Genomic DNA, 9872 nt, shown 5'->3' with positions numbered 1-9872 from the left:
AACCTGCAGCAAAACAGAGTTGAAAAGCGTGTATCTACACATACCCGCATGGCGAGTAATGCGAGTTTAACGGAAAAGCGTTCTCAAAAACATGCGTGAGTTATGGGTTCATTTTTTAAAAATACATAGATCAATACGAATAATTTAAAAAAATAATTACAATTTCCAGGGCATTACAAGTAAATATTTTACAATTTATTAAATCTGAGCTCCAGAGATTTTCAGAACATCAGCCACATCAAATGAACTTCCCCTAATTCCCGTTTTAAAGGATACCAGCCACAAAGACAAAGTTGTAAGCCAATTACAAATATTTTACAACTCACTTGGGTTCCGGGAAAATTCACATGCAAAAGAATGGAGGGGGGAGCTTCACATAAACCGTTTGGGATATTTATTGGACAGCCATTAAAACAAAGCTTTAAAATAAATGCACACACTACAGTTGAACTGTACGCTAAAGCTGCTGCTTATCAAACTACGAAAAAACTGATATATAAATGCGGGTAAACAAAAAAAAAGACAAAGGTAGACGGAGGGCCAGCCATGTGCGCCAGGAGCTTAAAGTAATCGAGGAGCCGCTCAGAGCAGCTTGCCTCCTATAAATGCACATTTCGGGGATGGGCGGCGGCACATGGCACTTGCTCCGGACCAAAACGGATTGTCGTACAATTTACAGAGTTAGATATGTCTAGATAAATGCATCGGGTGAACAGCCTTATCCGTGGGAGTTAGCTTTTAGTTTCGGGCAGCCTAGTGCAGCAGGAAGAGGGCCGGCTGCTCCAGATACTGCTTCCAGACGTTCGAGAAGCTGGCCATGGTCACGCCATCGATGACGCGATGGTCGGCGGACCAGCTGACGCTCATTATGTACGCCTTGACCACCTCGTCCTTGTTGTTGAAGCGCGGCACCGCCTTGGTCCTGCCCATCGCCCCAATGGCCACCTGGGGCGCCATGATGCAGGGGTGCGTGTAGGTGCCGCCAATCTGAAAGGTTTACCAGATGATTTATCATTATTTATGCCCCATAATCGAGCGACTTGTACTCACAACTCCGATGTTCGAGAGCGAGAAGGTGCCGTCGGCAAAGTCCGACGGGGACAGCGAGCCAGTGCGTCCGCGCTCCACCAGTGCATTCAGGTCCTTGGCTATCTCGATGATGTTCTTCGCCTGGCAGTTCTTGATATTCGGCACCACCAGACCCTGTGGCGTATCGATGGCCACGCTGATGTTGTGCGATCCCCTGAAGATCAGCGATTCGCTGGCCAAATCCAGCGAGCTGTTAACAATGGGATACTTGGCCAAAGCCACGCTGGCGGCCTTGATGCAGAAGGGCATGAATGTGAGCTTGGGCACACCGTGCTCCTTGGCCACCGCCTGCAGTTGGCTGCGGAACTGCACCAGCTGGGTCATGTCGATCTCGTCGCTGTATGCAAAGTGCGGGATTTTCTAGGGGAGATTGTTGGTTAAATGATTTCAGAACCTAAATCTGAGTAAATCACTCACCAGGGATTCCGTCATCGACTTCAGCATGGCCTTGCGCACTCCCTTGAGCACCTCCACGCGATCGGCGGGCACTGGAATTGGAGCAGCTACAGAAGCCTCCGGCTTCTTGGCCACCAGTGTGGGATGCGGCACATTGGTGCCCGGAGGCACCTGTCCTAGGAACTCCAGGATATCGCCCTTAAGCACACGACCATTCTTGCCCGTCGCCGGCACCTTGGCCAGGTCCAACTGGTGCTCCTTGGCCAGGCGGCGAACGGAGGGCGTGGCGGGTGTGATGACACGACCACCAGTGGAGGTGGCAACTGCTCCAGTGGCCTTCTCCCGCTCCGTTTCGCTGGCAGAACTCTCAGAGGAGGAAGATGTGTCCTCTGCCTCATCGCCCTCCTCATCCTGAACATCGAAATCCACCAGAGGCTTGCCAACCAGGGCAATCTCATCGATCTTGTGGTGCAGCTTGGTTATCTTGCCATCGTAGCGACTGGTGATGGTCACCGACGCCTTGTCCGACTGCACCTCGCAAAGGTTGTCGAACTGCTCCACGGTGTCGCCCACTTTCACGAACCACTCCTTGACGGTCACCTCGCGAATGCCCTCGCCAATGTCGCTGAGGTGGAAGGAGACCGACTTGTCCAGACTGGAGGTCACATGCAGGCAGCGTCTCAACTGCAAGGGAAAGAGGAGATTTAAAGGGGGTTTAATATATTCTACAATAGGTAAAACAACTCGTACAGATTTTAAACCATATTAAAACTGTGTTAACTGCAACCTAGATTTTTTATAATATTTTTTCAATCAATAGGTAATATATTATAATATAAATATTCAAAAATTATATATTGGAACAATAGGTAAAGCAACTCAGCGATTTTAAACAATATTAAAACTGTGTCAACTGAAACTTAGATTTTTTATAATATTTTTTCAATCAATAGTTAAAATATTATAATATATATATTAAAAAAATATTTATTATACCTTATAAATTAACAGGTGGAACAATAGGTAAAACAACTCGTAGTGATTTTAAACAATATTAAAACTGTGTCAACTGAAACTTAGACATAAATATTCAAAAAATATTTATTATACTTTATAAATGTAACCTTTTTTTCTATTTTTAACTTTAAAAATTTTACTCTTTACTTTGCACGATCTTTACTTTCAAGATTCAAATATTAAATTGTTTAACTTTAAATTATTCTTATAATATTATTACATTTAACATTGAATAAGATGTTATATACAAAATATTTTGGATTAATGTATATTATATCTTTAGAAATCACAACTAGTAAACAATTACTTGAAAAAGGAACATTTAACATTTTATATTAAGTTATGTTTCTAAAACAAAAATAATATAATTACTCATTAGAAAAAAAATCATATACATTTTAAATTAAAAAAACAAAATTCCTATAGCTGTTGATCTTTGATCTTATTTTTCCCCGTGTATTGAAAACAAATTGCTCCGATTAGAAGAGAGCAGAGATATCTGATTGCCTCTCGCTCGCACACACGGCAGGGTGTTTGTGCGATTACATAACGGTGTTGTTTTACTTCCAGCGATTGATTGGCGGGAGTTTTCCGGAGTTACTTACTGTCGCCTGGCGGGAAATGCAGTTCCTGAGCAGCCAACAGGTAGCGCCATTGCGGAGCAGGTGTGTTGCCATTTAGCGGGACTTTGGGGCCTGGAAATGCACGGGATATAGCGCGGATCGGTTCGGATCGTGGGTTATAGCCTCATGCGATCGAGCAGGTGTGTGTGTGTGTTTTTGTAGTTGCAGAAACATATGATTCTGGCGGGAGATGGAACATTACGGCAGCTATCGATATAAGCAAGATCATTTGGGGGAAAAAAATTGGCAAAACCTACAAATTAAGCTTATTTTTTAGTGAACAAAATAATAGTAATTTGGTGAATAGTAATAGTAATATTTGTTTTATAACCATATATTTAAAAAATATATAAACATATTAAGATGAGGCAAAACATTATCAATTTTTTAATAATGTATTAATCTTTCTTAAGTTTAAAATATAAAAACCATAATAAACAATAAGTTTTGAATATTCCAAAGTGCAAAATAATCGCTTAACTATCGTTGAAAATACCCACCACTAGGGATCCAGCTGATCGCACATGTGCCTTTTACCAACGTTTACCAACACTGACACCAAAACAACGTGAACATTTCAACGGCGTAAAAATGGTAAGTCCGCTAATTATACATTAAAACGATAGTTAAATCAAGTTTTGAAACCCCTACTTCAAACAGACGAATCTGCGCAAGGAACTGGAGAAGTGTAAGCACCCGAACAGCCGGAAAACCAAGGCGCTGGGCAAAAAGGCGCGTCGCCAGAACAACAAGCACAAGGTTCGTTTGGGCCATGCGATCAAAAGCAACCTGACGGGCGAGAAACTGAGCTGGTTCCTGGGCCAAATCGACGAGGGACGCACCGAGCCGCTGAGTCCGCAGGAGCTGCAGGATCTCATCGAGCTGTACTTCACCCGGTTCGACGAGGAGCTGGAGCAGATCAACCTGAAGCAGTCGATCGGCAAGCACCGGGCCAACCAGCATGCCGCCCGCAAGGATGTGATCACCATGACGCTGGAGAAGGAGCGCAACGAGTTCCGCTCTGGCGGCCTGGAACTGATGAACCTCTGCGATCCGCTCAAGCTGAAAATGCTACGCGACTGGGACGGCAGTGCGCTGAGTGTGCAGCACCTGAAGCTCGATCTCGTCTCGCACAACATGCTGCAGCGGCTCAAGGAGCAGTCCGGGAGCGAGGAAGCCACCAGCGAGCAGATGGAAACATAAAATAAATAAAAATAAGAAAAACCGAAATTGTTTGTTGACATTTTCATTCGGCTGTTGTGCAACACTGCCTGTTATCGATTGGTTACAGCTGCTCATCATGGCAGGGCTGTCGCCTACTTAAAAGTGCACGTGATTTACCAACTATCGGCAATGTTTGAAGTTTATATTAAAAATAATTATTTCAATTAAGAAAGTTTCTAAAAGAATGTACATTTATTTCTTTTGATTTAAGTCATAATAGCTATTAAATAAGAAATATACATATACCCATTGTTTTACTTTTTTTATATAATGTCAGCGAAAATATCAAAAATTTTAATAAATCTAACACACAAACAAAATAAAGTAACTTTTTTTAACTAATTCTCCATAAATTTTAGATAGTTTTACCGATACTTCTCAGCACCCATCTCGATAGTTGTCATTATTTGACAACCCTGTTCGGTGAACTTGAATTTAGTTATTTTCGTGTGCGCCGATAAATCGGATTGTGGTGAAATATCCGTCTCGAAACGTGAGTTTTATTATATAAACAAACGTTGGGCGTTCAGTGACAGCCACATACTGTTGATACCCCCCAGTTGTTGACCACAAACCGCTTGAAGAATGGGCAACAGCGCGTCCCAGGGAGTCGCAGCTCCCAGTGTTTCGGCCGCCCAGCCGGTGGCCACCGCCTCCTCCGCCGCCGCGGGAACCGCCTCCTCCGAGAAGCCCAAGTGCAAGGCCTGTTGCGCCTGTCCGGAGACCAAGAGGGCACGTGACGCCTGGTGAGTATGCGATATATGACGCAACTGTATAACTTATCCAAATCCAAATCCAATCTCCTCCAGCATTGTGGAGAACGGCGAGGAGAACTGCTCGGCGCTCATCGAGGCGCACAAGAAGTGCATGCGCGATGCCGGCTTCAATATCTAGAATCTGGATATCTGGATATCCAGATACTCTGGATCGGAGGGCCATGGTGTCCTTTCAACTAGTCCTGCAGACCCCCAGTTCATCACCCGGACACCCTGATCCTTCCACTGTTTGTTTTTGTTGCATCTCAAGCTAATTATAGAACTAAATTAACTGAAAGCCAAACGATTTGTGATTTTCTTGTTCAAGGATGGTCTGGAGTTTCCTTATAAATAGTTCTTTAAGCTATAAACTAGTCAAGAATGAGTTCTAAAGATATTTTAATTATAGATCTAATCATGTTTATAAGTAGGTTCTTCTTTCTATCAGCAATGACACCACAAAATATGCTTGAATGTTTAAAGTTTATTATAATTTTTAACCATATTTAGATTATGGTTCAGGAAAGTTTAAATTATAAAAGATTATCCCTATTATGAAGTGACTATCTGAACTATAGAAATCCTTTATCATTTAGTTTTACCTATTGCCTATTAATTGAAAGCCAAACGATGAGTGATTTTCTTGTTCAAGGATGGTCTGGAGTTCCTTTAAAAATAGTCTTTTAAATTCTAAACTAGTTAAGAAAGTGTTTCATAGTTATTTTTTGAATTTCATCATGTTAATTATAGAGCTAATCATGTTTATAAGTAGGTTCTTTTAATCGGCCATGACTTTGCTAAATATCTGTAAATGGCTGTTAAAGATATTTATTTTTAACCATTATTAGATTATGGTTCTGAAGAGTTTATGATATAAGAGATTAGCCCTATTATATAGTAACTATTTGAACTACAAAAGTCCTTTATCATTGGTTGTTATCACAGTATTTGAACCTAGATCCCTGCAACTCATTGCATACCGATTCTAAATTATATATGAACCCCTTTTAAATTTATAAGGCAAATTTCACCCTAGTAAAACCCAAAGTTTTAAGCCGATAGTCACTACAGTTTATTTAGATAAAGCTAAGGGTGCGCAGGGCCACCACGGCGGCCATGTAGAAGGTGATCAGGAGCATGGTGGCGAAGGCCAGGATCCTCGAAGGCTGCGGCACCGGATAGACGGCGTAGACCAGGGTGTGGATGATCCTGGCCACGGAGGCCACTCGGAACAGATTGCAGGCCACAACGGCATTCGGATTGGTGCTGATGTAGATCAGGGACATGATGAAGTACGGCAGGATGTTCTCCATGTCATTGCGATGGGCTCTAAAAGGAGGAGAAGAGATAATTAGGCAAGAAAGTTGTAGTAAATACAGGAAAATATTTTACTATTTAAAGTTCTTAAAATTATTATCATTATTAAATGGTAATTTTTATGAATTACAAGTAGTTTGAGAGCAAGTCACGTAAGTAATTTGTAATGCCTGGTATGAGTAATAATTTAAATCTTCGTAATCATTCTAGAGTTAAGGAAAAAACCCACCTTCTAACCCGCTCCACATTCGGATCATTGAATTGCACCTCGAGGTTCTTGAAGAACAGATCCTCCTGGTTGGGAAAGACCTGAAAAGGCGAGCAAGAATCATTTTTAGAACCCGGCCAAACTGGTTAAGTTAATCTAGAGTTATCACGATGACTTGTGGCTTTTGCATACCTTGCGCCGCACAACCAGCGGTACGAATGCCAGCAGCTGTGGATGGAATGCCGGAATGATGGTGACCTTTGAGCAAGTGCAGCTAAATAATTGGGAGCTATGTATGGCCTACCTTATAGCGGAAACGCTGGACGGCCGTCAGCAGCGACATGAGCAGCATCTTGGCCACCAGCACAGTGGCCCAAAAGAGGTAGCAGCAAAAGACGCGATTCTCCAGGGTGAACATATCGCCGGTGGTCGTATTATTTGAACTTTGTGGGGACGACATGGCGGATGCGGAATGTGCTGTATGTGCGTTCACTTTGAGGCGACTTCGCCGAATGATTAACTCGCAGCAGCACTCAGCAATCAGCACTCAATGCGGAGATCATAGACATGCGACCAAACTGGTTACGAATTGCGTCGAACCGAATATCCAAGGTGCTGTGCAGCAATAACTCTATTTTACCCATTTCGGGGTAGCTAAGCTGTGGTACACTATTATTTCAAACTACCTCTATATAGAGAAAAAAATCCTTAAATTTCGAATTTATATGATTTGTAATAAATAATTAGTTAAAAAAAAAATGTGTATCCTAAAACTCCTTGATTTAATCTAGAAAATATTGTATTTATCAAAAGATTTTTTAAATTATTTCTAGTTTCTAGACATTAAAATAGGATATAAGATATTTTAGTTCAAAGTAATAGCAAAAACATATAGAACATGAAATGATATCCAATTTTTGTATAATTTTAAATTTTAATTTGTAAAACTATGTACCTAAATCTGTACCTAGACCTTTAAATCCGACATCACTGGTGCGGTTAATTATGCTAAAAAAGGGTGACTAGTTAGCTGACTAAGTGTAAGGTCTAAATGTACTTGATACAGCGGATGAGTACGTAGCCCGCCTCGAAGCAGGTAATCGCGAAGGTGGTGAAGAAGGTCAGGGCTCTGGCCGGTTGCGGAACCGGGATTACGGCGTAGACCACCGTGTGGAGCAGCCGGGCGCTGGCTCCGATGCGGATGAGCAGACGGGCGGTCAGGGGATTCGGTCCGCTGGCCACGTAGACCAGCGACATCAGGAGGAAGGGCAGAATGTTCTCCAAGTCGTTGCGATGGGCCCTGCAATAAGATAATATAGTAGATTTAAATTAGGAATTCTTTAGCGTTGACAACCGCGAATTCTTTGGGATCTACTCGTTCAGATAATATTTTTCATTGATATAAAATACATATAAACTTCAAACTTTTTTCAGTTCTCGTAAAACAAATATATCAAGTATTCTTTAATATATCAATCTTTCTTTAAAACCGCGAATTCTTTAAGATCTACTCGTTCAGGTAATATTTTTAATTGAAATAAATTCAAAGTATTAAAAATCTTGGAGACTTTAACTACATAAATATGCGTTCTTATTTATAAGTTAAACACTAAAAATTCTCTAACATTCAAAACCGCGAATTCTTCAGGATCTACTCGTTCAGATAATATTTTTAATTGATATAAAATACGTACATCCAAATAGCATAATAAACTTATAACATTTGAATATTAAGAATTATTTAACGTTGAGCAACGCGAATTCTTCAGGATCTACTCGTTAAGGTAATATTTTGAATTGATATAAAATACATACATACATCCAAATAACATGTTAAACTTCCAACTTTTTTCAGTATTATCACCTACCGTCGCACTCGCTCCACATTGGGATCCCCGAATCGCACCTCCGGACTCCGGCTGATGCGCAAATCCTCCGGATTGGCAAAGGTCTTGGTCTTCATCCGCTGGCGGGCCGTGAGCAGCGACATGAGGAGCATCTTGAGGACCAGCAGACTGGCCCAGAACATGTAGCAGCCCATCACGGGATTCGATTTGCTGAGCAGCACCAGCCGGAAGGCGGCGGCGGTGGGCGTGGCATCAGTGGGTCCGCTGTCCATAATGAAAGTTTCGTTACCTTTACTGTCGACGGTTCGCAGGTGATTAAGTCCGCCAGGAGGCCGATTGGCGGAGGAGGCACAACAGGTGGAGCGGTTCCCTCAACTGACCCCATTTCCACGTTCAAATCTATAATTACTCAATAATTTAAGGGAAGTTCTCCCCTTTCAGCGCTCATTTCGGGCTATTTCTAGCTGATTTTTAAGTGCATTTCGCGAATTCATAATTCATTAGATATAATAGTCGTTATTAAGTCTTCCAAAAATCGATGTCCAATTTTTTGCTCAACTGGAAATGGAAAAGTGAAAATAGGAAAGAAAAAGTGAAGGATAGGAAACTTACTTGCAAGTAATATAAATATTATTATGCTTTATTTGGCATATATTCTGAATTTTCGGTATTGTCTTCATTATTATAATATAAACTATAATTTTAGTTTATTCCAAAAAGTAACCATTTTTCCCCACTGTGCAGTGGCAGTTAGCGAGGACACCTACCATATCTAGCGAATTCATACACCCAAAGAGTTTGTATATTTAAATATAGAGGGCCTTTTGTCTTAGTACTTCAAAGGTAGATGGAGCCAGCAGACCTAAAATAACTGCAGAATTTTTAAAAAAATTAAACAAAATAAAGTGTTATTATGTTTAAATTATTTGAATTTATTTATTACTGTAGAAACCCGTATAAGTTCATACATTTTTGCAGAAACCCTCATCCAAATTACCAGAACATATATTAAATTCAATCAATTCAAGTAATGTTTACTTTTGTATTTATGTCATTAGGAATTAAATACCAATTTAATACTTTGTAGAAATTATCACCAATGCGAAGACAAGGCCGGAGAAACGGAAGCAGACAGATAGGGAAAGAAACAGAAAGAGAGCGAATATTTCACGCCTTCAATGCGTGGGGCCAACTATATTATCACTATCAGCCTGTGTACGAAAAGCACAGAAATCATTAAAATATATATATACAAATACCCATGTGCGTGTGCTTGTGCGGTCTTCAGTTTGTCAGCGTCTTTCAGCCAGACGAAAATGAATTGAAACGAGGCAATTCTCCGTCTGATTAGATGTCTGCCGCTTAATGGAGACCCACTCAAACTCGAAACATGGGC

At 41.2% G+C, this 9872-nt stretch overlaps 5 protein-coding genes across 6 annotated transcripts; 2 read left to right on the top strand and 3 right to left on the bottom strand.

Moving 5' to 3' along the window:
* Positions 1 to 371: 371 nt before the first annotated feature.
* On the bottom strand, positions 372 to 3296 carry Dbct (Dihydrolipoamide branched chain transacylase E2). The gene is made up of 4 exons (XM_017137155.3): positions 3108 to 3296; positions 1507 to 2169; positions 1051 to 1449; positions 372 to 987 (listed from the first exon to the last, which is right to left on the bottom strand). Exons 1-4 carry the CDS (start codon positions 3177 to 3179, stop codon positions 754 to 756), a joined length of 1368 nt encoding a protein of 455 aa, XP_016992644.2. The 5' UTR covers positions 3180 to 3296; the 3' UTR covers positions 372 to 753.
* Positions 3297 to 3626: 330 nt separating this feature from the next.
* LOC108054277 (translation machinery-associated protein 16 homolog) lies at positions 3627 to 4349 on the top strand. Its single transcript, XM_044395965.2, has 2 exons — positions 3627 to 3719; positions 3786 to 4349. Exons 1-2 carry the CDS (start codon positions 3717 to 3719, stop codon positions 4326 to 4328), a joined length of 546 nt encoding a protein of 181 aa, XP_044251900.1. The 5' UTR covers positions 3627 to 3716; the 3' UTR covers positions 4329 to 4349.
* A 379-nt stretch (positions 4350 to 4728) lies between these two features.
* On the top strand, positions 4729 to 5408 carry Cox17 (Cytochrome c oxidase copper chaperone COX17). Its single transcript, XM_017137134.3, has 3 exons — positions 4729 to 4842; positions 4910 to 5095; positions 5159 to 5408. Exons 2-3 carry the CDS (start codon positions 4935 to 4937, stop codon positions 5241 to 5243), a joined length of 246 nt encoding a protein of 81 aa, XP_016992623.1. The 5' UTR covers positions 4729 to 4842; positions 4910 to 4934; the 3' UTR covers positions 5244 to 5408.
* Positions 5409 to 6152: 744 nt separating this feature from the next.
* LOC108054263 (microsomal glutathione S-transferase 1) lies at positions 6153 to 7389 on the bottom strand. 2 transcript variants are annotated; one of them, XM_070218849.1, is made up of 4 exons: positions 6934 to 7389; positions 6822 to 6857; positions 6651 to 6730; positions 6153 to 6433 (listed from the first exon to the last, which is right to left on the bottom strand). In XM_070218849.1, the coding sequence occupies exons 1-4, from the start codon at positions 7087 to 7089 to the stop codon at positions 6181 to 6183; spliced, it is 525 nt and encodes a 174-aa protein (XP_070074950.1). In that variant the 5' UTR covers positions 7090 to 7389; the 3' UTR covers positions 6153 to 6180. The 2 variants fall into 2 exon arrangements, with proteins under 2 accessions (XP_070074950.1, XP_016992621.3); XM_017137132.3 differs by lacking the exon at positions 6822 to 6857 and having other exon boundaries at positions 6934 to 7379.
* Positions 7390 to 7580: 191 nt separating this feature from the next.
* LOC108054265 (microsomal glutathione S-transferase 1) lies at positions 7581 to 9869 on the bottom strand. Its single transcript, XM_017137136.3, has 4 exons — positions 9736 to 9869; positions 9089 to 9347; positions 8498 to 9034; positions 7581 to 7929 (listed from the first exon to the last, which is right to left on the bottom strand). The coding sequence occupies exons 3-4, from the start codon at positions 8746 to 8748 to the stop codon at positions 7677 to 7679; spliced, it is 504 nt and encodes a 167-aa protein (XP_016992625.1). The 5' UTR covers positions 8749 to 9034; positions 9089 to 9347; positions 9736 to 9869; the 3' UTR covers positions 7581 to 7676.
* Between the last annotated feature and the right edge of the window lie 3 nt (positions 9870 to 9872).

This window comes from Drosophila takahashii, chromosome X, assembly GCF_030179915.1.
Source record: "Drosophila takahashii strain IR98-3 E-12201 chromosome X, DtakHiC1v2, whole genome shotgun sequence".
Lineage (NCBI taxonomy): Eukaryota > Metazoa > Arthropoda > Insecta > Diptera > Drosophilidae > Drosophila > Drosophila takahashii.
Note: the sequence above shows the minus strand (reverse complement) of the source record. Positions and strands in the feature narration are given on the sequence as shown.